The sequence below is a fragment of the Nerophis ophidion genome, linkage group LG26 (genome assembly GCF_033978795.1).
Source record: "Nerophis ophidion isolate RoL-2023_Sa linkage group LG26, RoL_Noph_v1.0, whole genome shotgun sequence".
NCBI classification, from domain to species: domain Eukaryota; kingdom Metazoa; phylum Chordata; class Actinopteri; order Syngnathiformes; family Syngnathidae; genus Nerophis; species Nerophis ophidion.
The window spans coordinates 28,699,877-28,723,969 of record NC_084636.1 but is presented as its reverse complement, the minus strand read 5'-3'; the positions used below and the strand labels follow the sequence as shown (position 1 = coordinate 28,723,969).

General features: G+C 40.4%; 1 protein-coding gene across 2 annotated transcripts in view; it reads left to right on the top strand.

The window, feature by feature from the left end:
- The window catches only part of LOC133543801 (zinc finger protein GLIS1), a 338,673-nt gene that overhangs the window by 166,975 nt on the left and 147,605 nt on the right, over positions 1 to 24,093 (top strand). For both annotated transcript variants that reach the window (XM_061888593.1, XM_061888592.1), the window contains one exon: positions 1,140 to 2,550. In XM_061888593.1, the coding sequence (XP_061744577.1) occupies positions 1,140 to 2,550 (1,411 nt within the window). The remainder of the gene's footprint in view (positions 1 to 1,139; positions 2,551 to 24,093) is intronic.

The window sequence follows — 24,093 nt, the reverse complement described above, 5'->3', positions numbered from 1 at the left end:
GGAGCCTTTCTCAGCTACAATAGGGCAGAAGGCGGGGTACACCCTGGACAAGTCGCCACCTCATCGCAAGGCCTAGAAAAGAACCAATTAGTAAAAAATAGTCAAATCTAAACATGGGAGCACGACTTTTGCTCAACTAGCCACAATTTTGTTTGTTGTGATAACTGCCGGTATACCTTTCAAAGTGTCAGGTAGAGAGTTCTATAGTAGTGGTCCTTTTATTGAAAAGGCAGTCTGGGCAAAAACTGTTCTACGGAATGGAACGCAACAGTTACCTTTTGACGTTGCTCGGGTGGTAGATATGGCACCACTCTGCAGTATTGTAATTGCCTTGCAGAGGCATACATTTATCGTAGTTTTTGTTCCTGATATATGTGAAAGCATATTTGTCTTTTAGAGGTATAGGGCTTGCTTGTCTTCATTTTCTTTTCTTTCTTTTTTTTCCCCTAAATTCGACTTAAGGTTTTAACAACAACCAAAACAGGAATATTGCCTCTGAAGAGACAGGATGGCCTTCTATAGCCGCCTCTTGCTGTTTTTCCTTTGCCATGCTTGGGTTGGGGGCAGAAGGGACAAAGACAATTTATTCACCATCAGACAGGCTGGAAAAAAAAAAGAAAGATCTTCTCACATCACTCAGGGCCCCTGCACAAAATCCATAATGAGCCAACTGACAGGAATTATTATATAGGGGATCACAGCAATGCACTGAGAAATCTGACCAGGGTCCCCTATTCAGCAGGGCAAAGATTCCCACCATAATACACAGCATTGTAAACCGGCGAGCCTTCTGAGGATGCAATTACGCCACCAAAAAACAGGTGACTCCCTATTTACCCCCAATGTTTGGCTGGGCTTATTGTGCCATCAAAGCCTTTCAGAGTGGCCTCTCACCCACCTCCACTTTACGTTCTTTGATTAAAAAAAAAAAAAAAAAGAACACATTCAGATCCTCTTATTACAGCAAAATACGGTTTTATTCATCCATAAAATCTTGTCACTTAATGTTGGTTTTAACGCCATGATCTCATGAAAGTAAATTGGAAGGATTCAACCAGCTTGTGTCTGTCAACAGTCTCTAAGCTGATGGTGCTCATGTTCCTCTCTTTGTTTGTCTCTTTTTTTTTTTTACCCCGCAGATCATCCACTTTTCAGAGGACCTTACCCGGGGCCTCGCTGGGTGGTGCCAACCGGGCTCCAAGTGCTCTACCGTATGCCATTAAAGAAGAGGACGCCATGGGTTACACCATTTCCGGCATCGGCGCTTCCCAGGCGGGGTTTCAGAACTCCCGGCCGGGCATACTTTTGGGGGCGTCGAGGGACGAGATGGTGGCTCTTGTTAGCAACGGCGGCAACGACATGAGCGTGGAACCGTTTAATAATGAAGATGGCTCCTCCCCATTGGCTTTGTCCCCGGCCGGCTCGCGTCAGTCAGCGCGGCTGCTGAGCACGAGCAGTCTGAAAAGACGTCGCCTTTCGCTGGTCTCGCAGTGCCCCGCTGAAACCGGCGGTGTTGCGCTCGCAGATTCTCCGTCAGCGACCAGAACTGCCTCGGAGGAGATCAACATCACCGCCATCATCTGCTCGTCCTCGCAAATGTCCATGGTCACGTGCGTCAACGGGTTCCGTGCTAACCTATCGCCAAGCCACACCGGCGGCGGTGGCTTCACCTCTTCATCCTCCTCTTCCTCGTCTAGATCCCCACCTTCTGTACCCTGCCCTCGAGAAGCCCCTTACAGCCACCCACCACACGGCAGCCCCCAGCGAGCCTCATTGCAGGGGAGCTGTCAGCTATCCTCACCCGCCGCTTGCCTGCTGTCCCTTTCCTCCTCTTCCCCGTCGTCCTCCTCATCGATTTCATCAGTGGAGCAAGGCCGAGGGCCGTGCGAGGAGCAGGGCTCCATGCATCAGGGCCCTGGGGCTGGAGAACCCTCCCTGGGGAATACTGGTGGCTCAGACAGGTTGGGGTTTCTCATGAGCGGGGTGCTGATGTCAGGGACACTGCAGACGGGGGCAGAAACTGGGGTTTTACTGGACAGGAGCCAGAGATCGGGGGCCGCCCTCAAGCAAGAGCCCTTAGATGACTTTTCTCCCAGTGAAGACGAAGTTTTGCAGCACCGCTATCATCATCATCACTTAAGCGGGCGCAACGGGCATCTTCGCCACTTCCATCAGCATCCCCGCACGACTATGCCCCCGCCCTACCACCTGCACCAATACGCGGGGGCCGTTTCCGGCCACAACCATCATTCGGCGCCTGGCTCCTCCCTGGCACTCAAACCTTCGCCCGTGGGTCCGTCCGAGAACGAAGAGGTCGGCGGTACGCAGAACGATAAGCAGTCTTGTCGCTGGATCGACTGCAGCGCTGCCTACGAACAGCAGGAGGAGCTGGTGAGGCACATTGAAAAAGTCCACATCGACCAGCGCAAAGGGGAGGACTTCACCTGTTTCTGGGCCGGCTGCATCCGGCGCTACAAGCCCTTCAACGCCCGCTACAAGCTGTTGATCCACATGAGGGTTCACTCTGGAGAGAAACCCAACAAGTGCATGGTGAGTCCTCACAATAACCATATTTTGGAAACACTGACCACATGTAAAACAAACTCGAGTGGAATATACGCAGCATTGTTGCCAGTCCCCCAACAGCAAAAACACAAGCACATATTTAATGTAGTTTTGACATGAATGTTTTTTGATTTCCTTTAGTTTAGAAAACACAATTCCTACACACGTAGGTAGGTATGTAGGTAGGTAGGTAGGTAGGTCTTTATTGTCATCGCACAAGTAGAACAAAACTTTATTTTCAGCACAAACCCGTTCAAGATTAGACAAAAAAAACAGCGTATAGGGTTACAGAACAGGAAAGCTGATGGGTTGCCACAAGGCGCCCCGTAAAAGATGGGAAAAAGGTAAACACTGGGGAAGGATGATTAAAAAATACAATCTAGACTGGGGTCCTAAGGGGGCCCAGTCTGGAGTGGGAAAAACACCTCCATAGCAAAGCGCATATACATATTACAACAGACATCTCGAGATATCTTGCAACAGAAGGGAGGGAGTGGGGGCCGTGGTGGCAGGCCGCAGCTCTTCATGGCGCTGCTCATCTGTACATTACCCCTAATGGATTCGTGTCAAGGACGTTGGATGGGGGGTGGGGTATGTGTGTGGCATATATTTTTTGTGGATGCATGTGTGTGTGAGTAAGCCTGCCGTGTGTCAATGTTCTGCGGCCTTGGTGTCGTGCAGTTGCTAGGCAGTCCGGAGTCAACAACAACAGGTGTGTTGGGTTACAAAATAACCCAATTTTAACCCAACTGCTGGTTCAGAAAAGGATGAACCCCTTACTTTGGGTTAATTTTTTCAACCCAACTTTTGCGTTGAATTATTCAACCAAAAAGTTGAGTTATGATGACTTAATGTTGGGTTGTTCCCAACCAAACTATTGGGTTGAATTATTTAACCCAAAAGTTGAGTTATGCCAACTCAATGTTGGGTGTTTCAAAATAATGTTAACGAGAATAATCCATAAAAAAAATTCCCTTCAAGAAAAAAGTAACTTTGTAGTCAAAAAAATAAATAAAAAAATGTTACCCAAAAAAGTGTTACTCGTTGAAAAACAACCCATAAATGGTTCATAATTTTGAAAACCCAGAAATTGAGTTAAAATAATACCCTTATAACCAAAAAAATTGATTGGTCTTTGTAAAAATAACTCCTCAATTTAACCCAACACTAGCAACTCATAAATCGGGTTATCAAAATAACACAGCATTTTTTGGTGTACAAGTACGGTACATAATCAGATTTTTTTTCTCGCAGGACAGAAGCATTCCGCCTTTCCACACAGTACACATTAAGGGAAGGTCATGAAGTGTAACTGCCTCCGATATAGCCACTAGGCTACTCCGTAAACAGCCATGGGTAGCGCAAGTGGCAAGGAGAAGCCATACCATGAAAATTATCCTTTTCTGCCGTTAAATTTTCCTCTTTGGGAAAATGTTACCTTCGCAAGTAACCACGTAAAGTCATAAGCAAAAGCAGTGTGAAAAAGAATGTTGTTGCCAAACTATACTGAAATGAACAAGATCTAAAAAGTGAGCTACATACCAACATTTTATTATGGCATACCGTGACTGCACATCCCCGAGTGTGACATGTAAAACTGTCTTGTTTTTCCGCGGAAGGTGTGCGTTCTACCGGCACTACTTTGTGGTTGTATGCTTTACAGGTAAAGCTCCAGTTGCACAAGTCAACACACTAATCAATGTCAAGCTGTCACTCCCCTACATCCCTTAGCAAATGGAAAAAGCCCTCCAACCTAAAGAATGATTTAGTCCAAATACACAATTAGTCCACAATTTGTGTAAGGCGAAGCTGTGTTTATTTTCACAAGCACTCTGTTTTGGGAGAAGGGATTCGGATACTGAAAAGCCAACACATATGGTGAACATAACCAAACAATGCCTGCATTTGATCCTTTTAAATGGGAGGCTTTACATGTTTAGCTGTCCCACAAGTATTAGGCGAATTGGCCTCGTATCTAAGACAAACAGGAGGCGAAATGTAGTAATCTGGAATAGCGGGCCGGAGAGTGATAGATGGTAACGTTTGATAGCCTCATTTGATTCGTGCCCTCAACCTGATGTAAGTGGTCCCGTTTGAATTTAGGAGTCAAATCTGAAGTATTAAAAATTCTATAATATTTCGAGAGCACCTGTTTAATACAGGGTTTATTTTTTAAATACTTTGCTTAATATAGCAACACTTTTTCATGCGTACTACATATTTTGGTACACCACAGACTAGGATGGGAGGTCAAACGTACGGATCAGGCCCGCTGACAGGTTTTATCCGGCCCGCGGGCTGAGTTTGCTAAGTATAAAAACAATTACCTAAAAATCTTTGTAGATGATGCTTTATACACACAAAATAAACCACAGGATGTTAGTACATTGGTCAAGGAAAATGATCAAACTACATAAATAACATCCTGTAATTTGAGTTGGATATTTCTTTATTTTGATAGATTTAAAATCAACACCAATGAGTTGACTGAAGAACATTATCACATAACTTATTCGGAAAATATAAATAACAACAAATAAGTTATTAACTGCTAAGTGTAAAAAAAAAACCTAACAACATTATGATTTGTGGCTTCACGGTGGCAGAGGGGTTAGTGCGTCTGCCTCACAATACGAAGGTCCTGCAGTCCTGGGTTCAAATCCAGCCTCAGGATCTTTCTGTGTGGAGTTTGCATGTTCTCCCCGTGAATGCGTGGGTTCCCTCCGGGTACTCCGGCTTCCTCCCACCTCCAAAGACATGCACCTGGGGATAGGTTGATTGGCAACACTAAATTGGCCCTAGTGTGTGAATGTGAGTGTGAATGTTGTCTGTCTATCTGTGTTGGCCCTGCGATGAGGTGGCGACTTGTCCAGGGTGTACCCCGCCTTCTGCCCGATTGTAGCTGAGATAGGCGCCAGCGCCCCCCGCGACCCCGAAAGGGAATAAGCGGTAGAAAATGGATGGATGGATTATGATTTGTACATTTGTGCTTGTTCTGTTTTTAGACAAAGAAAACACTCTGAAGTTGTCTTTATTTTTGATTTATCGTTTCCGTGACTTTACCAGTCCGGCCTACTTGGGAGTAGATTTTTGTCTATGTGGCCCTTGATCTAAAATTAATTTGCCACCCCTGTATTAGGAACAAACAAACACGCTTTTCCTTTTCCTGCTTTCTGATCCTATCAGTGTTTACTCTGCTACCTTAACTCTTTATTAAAAAAAAAAAATACTCTTTCACCCTCCTTAACCCTATTGCTTTCCTTTGTTGATGTTTCAGACAAATTTGACCTGGCAATTTTCCAGTCTTAGAAGTGTGAGAGGAATGAGACACCCTGTGTGAAATCCTCTCTTGAAGTTTAACACCCCAAACCGACAATTTTATACAACAAAAATTGTCTACCAGGTTACAGTATATGTGAATGTAATTGGTGAAAAAAGGCGGAATCTATTCCTACACCAATTTTGCAGATAAATATGTGATATACATATATTGCCACACTTTGTAACGTATGTGCTGAACTGCGTAACAGTACTATGCAGGAATGTGTAGCAGTAATATGCATGAATGTGTCATTGCGAACAGTCGTTTGTATGTTTTTGTCGATATTTACCAAATGTTCGAACGAGAACAATTCGTCTCACTGCTGACGAGGCACTGGATTTTGTCGGCAGACGACGGACCTCCCGATCCGCCACACACACACACACACACACACACACACACACACACACACACACACACACACACACACACACACACACACACACACATACATTCTCATCCATGTAAAATGAATACATTGTTTCAATGGAGTCTCCCAATCGAAAGTATTGATTCCGTGTACTAAAAAGTACCTTTCTTTTGCCTTTGGGCAGGGGTCTGCAACCTAAAACGTTGAAAGAGCCATATTGGACCAAAAATACATAAAACAAATCTGTCTGGAGCCGCAAAAAAATGAAAAGCCGTGTATAAACCGTGTAAGGAGATCTGTTTCTTTCCTATATCCCTGATGGTGTATTGGTCCGGAAGGGCATCCAGTGTGGATACTAAAACAGTTAATGTATTTGATTCTCTGTGGTGACTGACCCATGACAGGGGAATGTCGAAAATTTCGTATTTTGCTACGAGACATGGACATAGTAGTCAGTGTACAGCTTGTTGCAATATTGTCCGCTTTTAAATATATATCAAAAGTGTTTAAAAGATCAAATAAGTGGTTGCTTAATTCAGTTTTTCTTAACGAGTGAGCCCCCCTTACAGGCCTGCCGAAATATTTGTTTCTCAGCTGTGGACCTTATGGGCTGCAGCGGTACCCAGTACGCAGTTGTAATACACTTTTCCTCCGCTTGTGGCAGTAATGACAATATCAAACAAACAGCAATCTGGAGCTTATGTCATAGAGAAGTTTCTTAAGTGCAAACATTACAACTTAAGTGTTGAAGCTGTTTTTCTTTGCACTTAACTTTTATCAACAGTTAATTTAAGAAATATATATACCTGTTTTATTAATCTTATTAATTTAGTTAGAATGTATTTGTTTGAGCACTGCAAAATTGTATGTACATTTATTTTTCATCAGTTTTATGAGTCCCTTCTTTTGCAGTATATTGTATTTGATTAGTTTTTACTTTTGTAATCAGCCCGACCTAAGTCTTGATAATAATCTTTGTGGCGGAGTGGCCGTGCGCAACCCGAGGGTCCCTGGTTCAATCCCCACCTAGTACCAACCTCGTCACGTCCGTTGTGTCCTGAGCAAGACACTTCACCCTTGCTCCTGATGGGTGCTGGTTAGCACCTTGCATGGCAGCTCCCTCCATCAGTGTGTGAATGTGTGTGTGAATGGGTAAATGTGGAAGCGCTTTGAGTACCTTGAAGGTAGAAAAGCGCTATACAAGTACAACCCATTTATTATTTATTTATTTATAAGTGTTATAATGAAGGCAACACATGATGTGTCTATTTTAGCTACAATAGCTTACTATCAAAATGACTACCGTATTTCCTTGAATTGCCGCCGGGGCGCTAATTCATTTAAAACCTCTTCTCACTCCTGCGCTTACCAAAGGCATGCGGTAAAAGTAAGCATGCGCAAATTATTTTAAAACCTCTTCTCACTCCGGCACTTACCAAAGGCATGCAGTAAAAATTGAGTGTGATGTAAGCTTGGACCTTAAATCCTACTGAATAGCTCTTAATCTTCTTCCCTTTATGCGATTTTATATTACCGGTATTGAAATAACCCTCCTCCATTTTGAAAATGATGACAGGGGAATGTCACTCGTGATGTCACGAGTTTGACCAGGCGGTAATACTAAAAATGCGCTAATTATTTTGCGAAGAGAGTTTGACCCGGCAGTAATTCAAGGCAGGCGCATACTATATGCCCTGCGGCAATTCAAGGAAATACGGTATGTGTCGCAGGCTGAAGCAAATCTTCGTTGACAAAAATGTTAAAAATCAATATTTATTCTACACATTTTTACAACATTAGAGAATATTAATAAAACAAAGGCTACTCAGAAAGTGAGATAACGCTTGTAAATTACTGACTTAATGACCAAAGATAAAGATGTGTGTGTCCAAGTTAAAGGAAACGGCAGGTGTCTTCTTTTAATAGATGTACGACAATTTTTGGCAAGCGAGATAATGTTTGCTGTGCCCTGGAACAACGTGGCACACAAACAACTATCTGAAATGCAGCCAATATTACATACAGATAATGTGTCATGGGAAATGCAAAACTAAATTATATACAAAGAGGATAAAAAGATAAGGATATTAAATGAGCTCAAATATACCTACAAATGAGGCACAATGATGCAATATGTACATTCAGCTAGCCTAAATAGCATGTTCGCATTGATCTGCTTGCAGTCATGCAGTGACCAAAAATGCGCGATTAGCACTCTAACAAGTCAATAACATCAACAAAACGCACTTTTGTGTATACATCCACAGCATAAAACTTTTGGTGGACAAAATGAGACAAAGAAGGATTGGAAGATTTTACATGTAAACAATGTGTTGCGTCACAGTCCTCACTATAGTGAGTTCAAGAACCGCCGAAATTAGTAGGACAAAACGATGTTCACCAAATACTCTCATCCGTGAAGCATACACACAAACATATTAAACAGTGATTTCTAACAATTAGGAAGGTTTGTGTCATGTTTGTTCTCAAACAAAGAACATACTAAAACAAAGAAAATATTTTCCCCCCATTTCTTTCCATTTTCAATCCTTTTTAAAAAATGCCCCAGGGAGCCACTAGGGCAGCACTAAAGAGCCATGGGTTGCTGACTCCCGGCCTAGGAAAATAAAAAAGGAAAATATGATTTGAGTCACTAATCATAAAGAATTCTACATCCAACCTTAAAAGCTTTCTGCAAATAAATCAAAATTGTTATTTTATTACACACAACAAATTAAATTGATGCGTTTTGGTGTTTTTTTTGACGTTGGTTTATTCAGTTGTTTGGAAAAAACTTATTGCAATATGCATTTTCTTGCACCCGGAACATAGGTTCCGTTGTAAATGCACTGCAGGATTGCTTCCAAAATGCCCAGAAAAAGTGGTACACTGCATGTTTGAAAACACAGCACAACCCCAAAATCATGACAACCCGATGGAGACACACATAAATGAGTTTCTTCATGGTGAAAGCCGCATAGAACACGCAAAAATAATCTCCACCAATTTTCAATTGTACACTCAGTCTTAGTAGTACACTCACATTTTAATAGTGACTTACTATACTATCAATCAATCAATCATCAATGTTTATTTATATAGCCCCAAATCACAAATGTCTCAATGGACTGCACAAATCATTACGACTACAACATCCTCGGAAGAACCCACAAAAGGGCAAGGAAAACTCACACCCAGTGGGCAGGGAGAATTCACATCCAGTGGGATGCCAGTGACAATGCTGACTATGAGAAACCTTGGAGAGGACCTCAGATGTGGGCAACCCCCCCCCCTCTAGGGGACCGAATGCAATGGATGTCGAGCGGGTCTAACATGATGCTGTGAAAGTTCAATCCATAGTGGCTCCAACACAGCCACGAGAGTTCAGTTCAAGCGGATCCAAGACAGCAGCGAGAGTCCCGTCCACAGGAGACCATCTCAAGCGGAGGCGGATCAGCAGCGTAGAGATGTCCCCAACCCATACAGGCGAGCGGTCCATCATGGGTCCCGACGAGCGGTCCATCCTGGGTCTCGACTCTGGACAGCCAGTACGTCATCCATGGTCATCGGACCGGACCCCCTCCACAAGGGAGGGGGGGACATAGGAGAAAGAAAAGAAGCGGCAGATCAACTGGTCTAAAAAGGAGGTCTATTTAAAGGCTAGAGTATACAGATGAGTTTTAAGGTGAGACATACTAATGAAAAACAAAGTAATCAAAGTTTCAGCTACACCCGTGTGAATAGTTGACAATGTTGATATTTTAAAACGTGTAACAAATCCTGCTTCTTTTATTTATTTTTTTTCACAAAGTTGCCATCTGTCAATCGGTAGGCTTATGCATGGGGCAGGATCATCGAGCCAGTGACGGGTCAAAATGAGTAAGGAGTTTTCTCTTTTGAGACATCATGAATACTTCCAAAGCAACCGTTTGAGCGCTTCGTCTCTCAAAAGTGGAGCAAACAAATGAGGGAGACTAAAGATTTTTCTCCCTTTTGGCTCTCATAAACTGGCTGTCGGGACATATTTTTACTATTAAAACAACATTAAAGAGTCACTTTTGCATTAGAAAGCACCATGCAATTGTCACAAAATGCCTTCCTCAAAGATATTCAAGAATTTGTTGCAAATCTTTTTAGAGGAAATAGCTGAGACAGTACAGTCTCTTTAAGGAGAGACCAAAGGCTATCGTAAAAAGAAACTAGACTGATCTCTATTATCTTTCCAGCAGCAGATTCCATCTGGCCCTTGTGAAGCCAAAGTCTGCACATGTCCAAACACAACACTACTTTTTTCTTTCTCTGAGTCCCTTTAAACATATATAAACTATCTCTCTCTGTCTTCTGGTAGTAGTATATCGTTAGTTGTTGGATGATGGGTCTTGGCGGGAAGAATTTGTTATCACAGGGGCACAACTAATGTCAGACCCCTGCTTGAGCCTTTCACTGTCTCTAAATGGCTACGGTAACATTTTAAGAAATGCCTGACATCACATGGACAAAGATAAAACCTTCTGGAGGAAAGTTCTGTGGTCAGATGAAAGGAGAAAAGGTGAGGCCTTTTTAATCCTTTAATCCCAGGAACACCATCCATACCGTCAAGCATGGTGGTGGTAGTATTATGCTCTGGGCCTGTTTTGCTGCCAGTAGAACTGGTTACATGCCCCTTGGCAAGTTGCACTGCAATAAGGCGCTTTTGGTAGCCACCCACAAGCTTCTGGTTGATTTTGACCATTCTATCTATCCATCCATTTTCTACCGCTTATTCCCTTTCGGGGTCGCGGGGGGCTCTGGCGCCTATCTCAGCTACAATCGGGCGAAAGGCAGGGTACACCCTGGACAAGTCGCCACCTCATCGCAGGGCCAACACAGATAGACAGACAACATTCACACTCACATTCACACACTAGGGCCAATTTAGTGTTGCCAATCAACCTATCCCCAGGTGCATGTCTTTGGAAGTGGGAGGAAGCCGGAGTACCCGGAGGGAACCCACGCATTCACGGGGAAAACATGCAAACTCCACACAGAAAGATCCCGAGCCTGGATTTGAACCCAGGACTGCAGGACCTTCGTATTGTGAGGCAGACGCACTAACCCCTCTCCCACCGTGAAGCCATTTTGACCATTCCTCTTGACAAAATTGGTACAGTTCAGCTAAATTTGTAGTTTTTTTTGACATGGACTTGTTTCTTCAGCATTGTCCACACGTTTAAGTCAGGACTTTTTTAAGGCTATTCTAAAACCTTAATTTTAGCCTGATTTAGCCATTCCTTTACCACTTTTGACGTGTGTTTGGGGTCACTGTCCTGTTGGAACACCCAACTCTGCCCAAGACCCAACGTCCGGGCTGATTATTTTAGGTTGTCCTGAAGAATTTGGAGGTAATCCTCCTTTTTCATTGTCCCATTTACTCTCTGCAAAGCACCAGTTTCATTGGCGGCAAAACAAGCCCATAGCATAATACCTCCACCACCATGCTTGACGGTAGGAATGTTGTTGTGGTATTGCGGACAAACCGCTCAATTTTTGTTTCATCTGACCACATAACTTTCCTCCATAAGGTCTTATCTTTGTCCATGTGATGTCTGATGAGACAAAAATTGAGCTGTTTGGCCACAATACCCAACAATATGTTAATCCTAGGAACACCATCCTACCATCAAGCATGGTGATGGTAGTATTATGCTCTAGGCCTGTTTTGCTGCCAATGGAACTGGTGCTTTACAGAGACTAAATGGGACAAGGAAAAAGGAGGATTACCTCCAAATTCTTCAGGACAACCTAAAGGAAGTTGGGTCTTGAGCGCAGTTGAGTATTCTAACAGGATAATGACCCCAAACACACATCAAAAGTGGTAAAGGAATAGCTAAATCAGGCTAGAATTACGGTTTTGGAATGGCCTTCCCAAAGTCCTGACTTAAACGTGCGGTCAATGCTGAAGAAACAAGTTCATGTCAGAAAACCAAGAAATTTAGGTGAACTGCACCAATTTTGTCAAGAGGAGTGGTCAAAAATTCAACCAGAAGCTTGTGGATGGCTACCAAAAGTGTGTTATTGCAGTGAAACTTGCCAAGGGACATGTAACCAATATCAACATTGCTGTATGTATACTTTTGACCCAGCAGATTTGGTCACATGTTCAGTAGACCCATAATAAATTCATAAAATAACCAAACTTCATGAATGTTTTTTGTGACACACAGGTATGTGCTCCCATCGCTTGATTACAAAAAAATAAGAGTTGTAGCTGAGATAGGTGCCAGCGCCCCCCGCGAACCCAAAAAAAGGGAATAAGCGGTAGAAAATGGATGGATGGAAGAGTTGTAGAAATGATTGGAAATTTAAGACAGCCATGAAATTGTTATTTACAAGTGTATGTAAACTTTTGACCACAACTTTACGTCTATCTGAGTGTGACATCTTGTGGCTCGTTTAAAGGCAACATTTTTCTTGGGAAAATAAGAAATGTGACTATATTTCTCTTATTTTTTGCTACAGTAACTGAGCTTTTGTTGGACCAAAAAATGTGTAAAATTAAACATATCAGGCTGAAACACACCCACATGGCTGACAAGTCGCACTATAACATAAAAGTGCTAACAGGGAAACTGCACTTTTTTTTGGCATTTTGCCCATCATCCAAATATGTTTAAGTGAGACAAGAACAGACATGTCTTTCTTTTTTGTTTGCATTCAAAACATCAATCAATCAATGAATGTTTATTTATATAGCCCCAAATCACAAATGTCTCAAAGGACTGCACAAATCATTACGACTACAACATCCTCGGAAGAACCCACAAAAGGGCAAGGAAAACTCACACCCAGTGGGCAGGGAGAATTCACATCCAGTGGGACGCCAATGACAATGCTGACTATGAGAAACCTTGGAGAGGACCTCAGATGTGGGCAACCCCCCCCTCTAGGGGACATTAAAACACGCTAGCAAAAGGCAGTTAACAGTGCAGCAAATGGGGATCAACCTATAATATAGTGGCTAGAAATTGCTCTATTAACTTAAAAAAACGCCAACAATACTCCATTTACATGCCGTGACCTGCATATTCACAAATCTGTAGCGGCATTGTTATTGAAATAGCAAACAATAGTGTCATGCGAATCAATAATGAAATATCAACACCGCCGTTACCAGATATTTATGCTCTCATATCGATTTCTAAATCAAAATATCGATACTTTTGATACTTTAGTAATTTGAGACCATGAATATTATTACAAGAAACACACTGGAAAGTAACTATATTGATGAAATCTTGTTAAGTAACATCCATCCATCCATTTTCTGCCGCTTATTCCCGTTCGGGGTCGCGGTGGGCACTGGCGCCTATCTCAGCTACAATCGGGCGGAAGGCGGGGTACACCCTGGACAAGTTGCCATAAGTAACATATGAAACTACACTAATCGCTCATTGGCAAAAATAGCCTAGATTTATTCAGTTAAGGTTTAAAAAATGTGTATTCTTTATGTAATGAGATATGTTACCATTTCAAATACACTACTTTGTAGAATTTTTACCCAAAACATCAGATGCCGTATTTTTCGGAGTATAAGTCGCTCCGGATTATAAATCGCACCACCGAAAATGCATACTAAAGAAGGAAAAAAAACATATAAGTTTCACTGGAGTATAAGTCGCAATTTGCGGAAATTTATTTGATAAAACCCAACACCAAGAATAGATATTTGAAAGGCAATTTAAAATAAATAAAGAATAGTGAACAACAGGCTGAATAAGTGTACATTATATGACACATAAATAACCAACTGAGAACGTGCCTGGTATGTTAATGTAACATACTATGGTAAGAGTCATTCAAATAACTATAACATATAGAACATGCTATACGTTTACCAAACAATCTGTCACTCCCAATTGCTAAATCCGATGAAATCTTATACGTCTAGTCTCTTACGTGAATGAGCTAAATAATATTATTTGATATTTTACGGTAATGTGTTAATCATTTCACACATAAGTCGCTCCTGAGTATAAGTCGCACCCCCGGCCAAACTATGAAAAAAACTGCGACTTATAGTCCGAAAAATACTGTATATTTGCATAATACATTGGTATCAGATCGTTGACCCTGATACCAGATTTTATTTTACTCTGTATCGGATCGGAAAGAAAAATCAGTTGTATCGCACATCACTTGCTATCACCCTCAAACTATTTCTCTGGTGCCGTGACATATCGCCTTGCTCAAACTGCTCCTCCGACCACGGGCGAGTAGACATTTCCTAGTTAGCTTGAACTGCTAATAACTTTGATTTCAACCTGCCATAGAATAAAGAAGAAGCTTGAGCTGTTTCTGCTGTATTGCCTTTGAGTTTAGTAAAAAAAAAAATGATTTTTTTGTCTGAGTAATGAGAATTATTTTGAATTTAACATTCATGATACCCCAGACCAGGGGTGCCCACACTTTTTCTGCAGGCGAGCTACTTTTCAATTGACCAACTCGAGGGGATCTACCTCATTTATATACATCATTTATATTTATTTATTTATGAAAGAGACATTTTTGTAAACAAGTTAAATGTGTTTAATGATAATACAAGCATGTGTAACACATATAGATGTCTTTCTTTCACGAAGACAAGAATATAAGTTGGTGTATTACCTGATTCTGATGACTTGCATTGATTGGAATCAGACAGTAATGATGATAACGCCCACATTTTCAAATGGAGGAGAAAAAAAGTTGTCCTTTCTGTACAATACCACATGAAAGTGGTTGGTTTTTGGCATCTAATTCATCCAGCTTCCATACACTTTACAAGAAAAACATTGGCGGCAAATTCCGTAGCTTGCTTGATTGACATTCACGGCACCCGAGGGTCTTGTGAGATGACGCTGGCTGCTGCCAGTTCATTATTATGAAAAAATGACAGAGAGGAAGGCGAGAAACACTTTTTATTTCAACAGACTTTCGCGCCGTCCCTTCCGTCAAAACTCTAAAGGCCGACTGCACATTTCCTTCTTCACAATAAAAACACTGCTTCATGCTGCCTGCGCTAACAAAATAAGAGTCTCGGAAAGCTGGCGTGCACATCACTTGTGCACGCCAGCTTTCTGAGGGATCGCTTGTGCACGCCAGTTTTCCGAGACTCTGTATTTAGTTAGCGCAGGCAGCATGAAGCAGGGCTTTTATTGTGAAGATAGGAAATGTGCAGTCAGCCTTTAGAGTTTTGACGGAAGGTACGGCGCGAGAGTCTGTTGAAATAAAAAGTGTTTCTCGCCTTCCTTTCGGTCATTTTTAATAATAATGATCTTGCAGCAGCCAGCGTCATCTCACAAGACCCTCCGGTACCGTGAATGTCATTTAAGTGATATCTTGGTGAAGATTGATGATCACTAATTTTTAGGTCTATTTTTTTTAAAAGCCTGGCTGGAGATCGACTGACACACCCCCCCGCGGTCGACTGGTAGCTCGCGATCGACGTAATGGGCACCCATGCCCCAGACCATCATTCTACCACCACCATGCCTGTCAGCAAGACAGCATAATCATGTGTTGCCAGTTATTTACACAATAATGGCTATGTGTTGACTCATTTCAGTATATACTGTACACTGGCTACTATAAAAATACATCCAAGTTTACTGTTGTTTAGTTTTGTTTGTAGAAAAGATATGTTTTATAAATGCTTGTTGAAATGTGAGGGATGTACTCGTCTTTATTTAGATTTTGACTAATCCAAATTTATTTTTGTATTCTCCAAAATGCACATAAGAACGGGGTAAAAACTAGTCAAAAAAGCGTTTAAAAATCATGTTCTTCCCCAATTATAAAGGCTACTGTTGTGTGGCGTATTTAGCCGCCGAGGGACACGCTGGCAAGAAGGAAACAACTTAATCCCCCTGCAATATCCTGTTATGTTTCATGCCTAATTCGCTTGTTTTTTTAAGTTTATTGCATTTTTCCCCCTCTCAAGTCTGCATGAATATTAAAAAGATATCCTGCTAGAGCAGCCATGATGTTGTCCCAGACGTTGATATTGTTCTTCTCTCTCTAAAGCCCGCCCTTAGAGCTTGCAAGGTCAAAAAAAAATCCTTTGAAACCACTAAGTGAAATGGACAGAATTTTCACCTGGATTTTTTTTATTTATTTATTTATTTTTTTTACTTAACTACTTACTCTGTAAGTCATTTGTTACAAGCGTACCTTTTGAATGATAACAGTTCTGGTATGTGATTGATTATTTCAGTGGTTCATAGCATGGAAAATAGCTTTGTTAAACAGCTGTTTTTACAATTACTAAGACTGTTTTATAAAATAAATGTACAGGATGACAGATGATAGGGTGTAATAATCATATTTTACCCTTGACAGCTTTGGGCTTTGGCACGTATGACAGAAAATATAAATTTTTCATGTACTTAAATAGTTTTCCACCAAAACTGAATCCATCTAGTTGTTGTATAATCTTTTTTTTTTTAATGACTGATGTTAATCATATATTTAATCGACACATAAATCCAACATAATTACATTTTTATTAAATAATCCTCCAAAACCGGTGAAATAAGTGTCCCTTTGCACCCAAAAGAAATGTATGGAAATGATATATTCAGATGTTAAAGGTACAGTGGTCACAGTTTGGTGCGCACCTAAGTTTTATGTTCATAGTTCGGTTCATTTTTGGTACAGTACGGTAGGTAACAAAAGTCACAACATTAAACTTTAGCTCATGTATCAATAGCTTTGAATGCATTTTGAATGCAACATACAAAACTGCAAATCCTCTATTACATTTTTTTGATGACTGTTTTTTATTTTTGGATGCTCTTCCTGATCCATTTGTCCGGGAATTGTACTATTATAATGGCTGGTAGTTCGGGTACCTGGCCGGGAATCGAACATGTGCCGTTGTAATGGAGAAAAGCCAGTGTGGTTGGGTTATGTGCATGTTAGTAAACATCACAACCTCGAGCAGTGTTGGCTATTGGGCTGATAGCATGGGCTCTTAGCTCGGTAGCTAGCATCCTTTCTCGTCATATGGACGGCTCACGTTTTAGTCCCGGGCGGAAGAGAAGAGCAGGGACTGAACCAGGCAGGTTACACGGCCTACATAAGGGGTGTCCAAAATTTTAGACCTGGGGGCCGCATGGTGCTTAAAAAATTTGGCGGGGGGTTGTAAGCGGACTGCATGCAAAGTAACTATATATATATGTATACATACATATGTATATACATACATATGTGTTTATATATATGTATATATATACATATATATATATATATATATGTATATATATACATTTATATATATGTAGATATGCATATATATATTTATAAATAATAAATGGGTTGTACTTGTATAGCGCTTTTTTACCTTCAAGGTACCCAATGCGCTTTGACACTACTTCCACATTTACCCATTCACACACTGATGGAGGGAGCTGCCATGCAAGGCGCCAACCAGCACCCATCAGGAGCAAGGGTGAAGTGTCTTGCTCAGGACACAACGGACGTGACGAAGTTGGTACTAGGTTGGATTTGAACCAGGGACCCTCGGGTTGCGCACGGCCACTCTCCCAATGCGCCACGCCGTCCCATATATGTATATATATATTTATATATATGTAGATATGCATATATATATTTATATAAGTATATATGTATATATATATATTTATATATATGTATATATATATGTATATATATATATATGTGTGTATATATGTATGTATATATATTTATATATATGTATATATATGTGTGTATATATTTATGTATATATATATATAAGTATGTATTTATATATGTGTGTATATATGTATGTATTTATATATGTGTGTATATATGTATGTATTTATATATGTGTGTATATATGTATGTATATATATGTGTGTATATATGTATGTATATATATATGTGTGTGTATATGTATATATGTATATATGTATGTATATGTGTATATATACTTACATATTTATATATGTATATATATATATATGTATATATGTATGTATATATATGTATGTATGTGTATATATATGTATATAAATATGTATGTGTATATATATATGTATATATATGTATGTATATATATGTGTGTACATATATATGTATGTGTGTATATATATATGTATATATACGTGTATATATGTGTGTATGTATATGTATATATATATATATATATATATATATATATATATATATATATATATATATATATATATGTTCTTCTCTTTGTAAGCTTAATTTTTTCTCCTCCAGACATAACGTTGATTCATAGGCCCAAAGAGTTCCAGTTTTGTCTCATCACTCCATAGAACAGTTTCCCAAAACCTTTGGGGTGTGTCCAGATGATTTTTGGCATACTGGAGTCTATATCCTTGTGCCTGGTAGTCAGAAGTGGGTTGCGCCTGGGAGTTCTGGCATGGACGCCTTCATCTCGTAGTGCGCACCTTATTGTCTGGGACGAAACCTGCGTTCCCCCCTCTGCAATGTCCTGTTGGTAGTTCCTCAGCTGTTCCCCGGGGGTTTTTCACCACTTTACGCTTCAAATACCGGACAGCAGTTGCACACAGCATCCTCTTTCTACCACGCCCAGGTAGTGTTTCCACTGTGCCTTTAGCTTTAAACTTGTGAATTATGCTCCCAACTGTGTTCCTTGGAATGTGTAATGTCTTTGCTATTTTCTTATATCCATATCCTTTCTTATGAAGAGAAATTACCTCCTCTCTTGACTTCTTTGACCACTCCCTGGACTTCCCCATGTTGCAAATACACCATTGACCATCTACAAGAAACTGAGCGTCAGTCTTTTTCAATCAGTTTAATTGTTGCTCGTTATGGTTCTAATCACATCTACAGGTGTTTTCAACACCTGATTGAAAAGACTTTATTCAAATTATTTGGTATGTTACAACATTATATTTTGTAATCCAAGTTGCATTTGTCTATTTAGTGCATCTTTATTTGATATGACTATAAACAAAATACGGAATAAATGTCCAACTTGCGAAAACACCAAAATTGTGTGGGGTTTGAATAATTTTGATCATAACTGTACATATATATATATATATATATATATATATGTATATATATTTTTTTTAATGTAGTTTTGTATCAGCTTTGTATCAAGTAATATAGTTTTGCTTTGTGTGTGTTGGTATGTATGCCTTTGTGTGAAGTCAACTCTTTTAGCGCAGTGTGATAGTGGCTGTGCGCAACCCGAGGGTCCCTGGTTCAATCCCCCATTAGTACCAACCTCGTCACGTCCGTTGTGTCCTGTCCAAGACACTTCACCCTTGCTCCTGATGGGTGCTGATTAGCGCCTTGCATGGCAGCTTCCTCCATCAGTGTGTGAATGTGTGTGTGAATGGGTAAATGTGGAAGTAGTGTCAAAGCGCTTTGAGTACCTTGAAGGTAGAAAAGCACTATACAAGTACAACCCATTTATCATTTATCATTTACCCCTGAACTTCTGCACAAGAAATGTCAAAACATGCACGTATTTATACTAGTGTTGTCCCGATACCAATGTTTTGGTACCGGTATCAAAATTATTTCAATACTTTTTGGGGTTTTTCTCTAAAAAAAAAAAAGGGTACCACACACAATTGCATTATTGGCTTCATTTTAACAAAAAATCTACACAAAACATTTTTGCAAGTTTGTCCTTAAATAAAATAGTGAACATACTAGACAACTTGTCTTTTCTTAGTAAGTAAGCAAACAAAGGCTTCTCAATTATCTGCTGACATGTGCAGTAACATATTGTCATTTTCTATTCTATTTTATTCTTATTTTGTCAAAATTATTAGGACAAGTGGTAGAACATGATTTATTAATCTGTTTGTTCATTTACAGTTAATATCTGTTTACTTTCTCTTTTAACATGTTCTATCTACACATCTGTTAAAATGTAATAGTCACTTATTCTTCTGTTGCTTGATACTTTACCTTAGTTTTGGATGATAATACAAATTTGGGTATCAATCCGAAACCAAGACATATTTCCTAAGTTTATACACATAAACATAACGATACTTTTCACAGGCGGTATAGTACCAAATATGATTATTTAGTATTGTGGTACTATACTAAAACCAGTATACCGTACAACCCTAATACACACACATATACCCCTTTTGTGCTGTAATTGTATGACAAAAACACCACATAGTGATGCAGTTATTCAACCAGTTCAACCTCATAAATTGGATTGATCAGAATTTACTCGTCATACCTACTCAAACCGAATCTCCACAAAATTTGATACGCACAACTGGGGGACTGATAAGCACACGTCTGTAAAAGACTGGTTGAAAAACATGGTCACTCTCAAGAAGAATATATATGCAGCGCCAAAAGGAGGACTTAGATTAGATACATTAGATTAGATAGTACTTTATTTATTCAGTCAGGAGAGTTCCTTCAGGAAAATTGAAATTTTCAGCACAATCCCATTCAAGTTTAGACAAACATTACAGGGAGACAGAACAGGATCGCTGACGGGTCTGCCGGCTTCCAGCGCCCCTTACAAAAAAGATGAGATACAGGTAAACAGGTGGGGGAATGGGAGGAAAAAATAGAAGATTAAAATAAAATTTAAAAAAATCGGTCTTAGCCTGGGCCCTGGAGAGGGGGTGCAGACTGAGGCCAAGGGAAAAAAACAACAACTCATAGCCATAGTACACATCCCTCTTCCATGTGCGTAAGAGGGAAACATCAAACATCAAAGAACACAGAGGACATTAAAGACATTAAAGCAGCAGATACAACCAGACACTTCTACATACAGCTATGAATAAAAACTAAAAGAAACATATACACTGTGGTGGCCTCTGCGGTGTTCCACGCCATCGTCCGCTGGGGTGGAGGGAGCATGGCCAGAGACAGGAGCAGACCCAACAAAGCAACCAAGACAGCCGACTCCACTCTCGGCCAGTGTCCAGTCCGCATGGATGAGCGAGGATACGTCCAAGGTGACTGAGGTGTCCGACACCTGCTCACCCAGCCAAGACACCACGAAGCCCCTCCGTCGCAGCGCTCAGTGCAAGCTCCGCAGCCCTGTCCCCTCATCCGCACCTCCTCCAGTCCCTCCAAACTCTGCAGTCCTGTCCCCTCATCCGCATCTCCACCAGTCCCTCCAAACCGACTCCGGTGTGGCAGACACCCAGCAGCTGGTCTCCATGGCCAAAAGGCTCCCAGGAGGCAGATCCAGAAGTCCACAAAAAAAAAGCACCACAGAGGTCACGAAAGTGGCACCCCTTGTCACACAGTCCCAAAAGGTCCCGGACCAAAAGGCAAAAAAATATAACACATGTAAACAAGAGGGAAACACAAAAGGATGACACAAGAGCACAGAGCTCCTGCTAACAGCAGCCACTACAGCAGCGCCATCTTGGGAAAAAAAAAAACTTAGCAAATAATTAGGTCTTAAAGTCATTGACTATTCATCTAATGGTTGTAAAGCTTTGAGGTAATCTGCATTGCATGTTTGGATCGCGTGTTTGTCCGTTAAAGTTTTTCATCTTGCTGACGAGTGTAAATGTTAAATCGGCGCACATACCTGAAAGCACCTAATCAAGCCTGCATACTTGGCAGTGTTTAAAATACATATTGATCTAGAGGTCATGTCCTATTCTTGATTTAGAGTTCATGTCCTATTCCTTCCCTGCTTTTAAAACAATCCAGAATGATCTTAGACAGACATCCGGCAGACAAATGAGTTCAACAGGTAGCTAGATCGTCTAGGTTTCTCTTGACAAACAAACACATCATTTCAAGCTGTGGCTTTTCTGATGTGGTGATCCGCCTGGTTGTCGTGCTGTAAGTAACACCACACTGTCCATACCGGACATTAGTAAGATGAATCTGCTGCCGGCAGATTTGTGCAACTGATGTTTTGGCAAACAAAAGCGGAGCTCTGGATTAAAATGGATCTTGCTGGTTTTCCTCGTTGAGAGGGACCCGTCCAACTTCATGTCAGAGCATAAAGGTTTTCCAGTCAATCTTTTGCAGTAATGTACTCCAACACTCTGCAGCCTTCCAATAACACAGCCTCCAACACTTGCCATGAGGTGCACATAAGTAACAACTAACGGAACACTATATTTCAGTATTACAATAAATGCTGCAATTACTGCCTCTATTCAACTAACCCATAGTTCCCTGGTGTGTGGTCTGCAAAAGCAAATTAGCACTAGCTCATCATCATCATCATCATCATCATTTCTTTTTATTCCTTTCATGAAAAGAGATAGATAGATAGATAGATAGTACTTTATTGATTCCTTCAGGAGAGTTCCTTCAGGAAAATTAAAATTCCAGCAGCAGTGTACAGAGTTGAGATCAATTTAAAAAAAAAAAAAAAAAAAAGGAAATAATGGGGGTTTAAAAGGAAACAAAATAGAGAAATATTACAAAAAGAATAAAAACAATGGGAATAACAATATAACAGTAAAATAAGAATGTAACAAGACAAAGTAGGCAGTAGTGACCATGTTATGAAAACGTATTGCACTGTTAATGTTTTGCATCCCCTGTCATCCTAATACCCCCCGTCCCCCGTCCCAGAGAGGAGTTGTACAGTCTAATGGCGTGTGGGACAAAGGAGTTCTTGAGTCTATTAGTCCTGCACTTGGGATGAAGCAGTCTAGCACTGAACAGGCTCCTCTGGCTACTGATAAAAATGCATATATACAAGCCATGTACAGTTGACACTTTCATTGTTTTGTTGTTTCTTATACATTTCCATGATCAGAAAGGAGCAGATGGAAGAATAATATTCTTATATTTATCTGCCCCCTTTTTAACACAAATTATTTTAGATTACTTTATCACTGTTACCTCCAACAACACCCGAACTCCAACATACTTTTTAATTTTCGTTTAAGCATTTTCAGAATGACACGTCCAAACAAAATCAAAAATCAGTTTGTTTAAATTCCAGTTGTCTCTTTTTGTAACTCTTTTTAATTCAAAGATATTATTGCAAATTTTTAAGTCTTTCTTTAGAGAACCATCAACAGACAAGGACACTTGTTTCAAATTTGTTCGCACTCTTGGATGTTTAAAATCATACTAGCTCAAAATACATTGAAATCTACATGTGTGGCTGTAAGCAACCTCCTGATGTAGTTTTTCAAAATAACTCCACAGTATGGCAGTAACTTAATTCAAGATGTGAGTACTCAGCATCCAAACGTTTTGTATATGCCAGGGTTTGGCAAACTTTTTGGCTAAGGGGCCACATTGGCTTTTGAAATTCGACAGACGGGCCGGGCGGGCACATGATGCATTTCAAAGCATATCTTATTTGTTGAGAGTAGACTTCCCAAATATGGGCTGTACATTTATTTTCAACAATATCATATCAGCATACTTGACAACCTTGAGCCCTCCGAAGTCGGGAGATGGGGTGGGTTGGGAGGTGGTGGGGGTTTTGGGAAGGGGTGGGGTAGGGAGGGATTGGTGTTTTTGTTTTGTTAACGGGGGGTGTCTATTATTTCAAGTATTTCTTATGTATATATTAGGGGTGTGGGAAAAAATCTATTCGAGTACGAATCGAATCGAATCGTTTACCTTGCGCGATTCAGAATCGATTCTCATTTTTAAAAAATCGATTTTTTTTTTTTTTTTTTTGTATTTATTTATTTTATTTTTTTTATCAATCCAACAAACCACTACAAAGCAATACCATAACAATAGAATCCAATTCCAAAGCCAAACACGACCCAGCAACACTTAGAACTCCAATAAACAGAGCAATTGAGAGGAGACAAACACGACACAGAACAAACCAAAAGTAATGAAGCAAAAATGAATATTATCAACAACAGTATCAATTTTA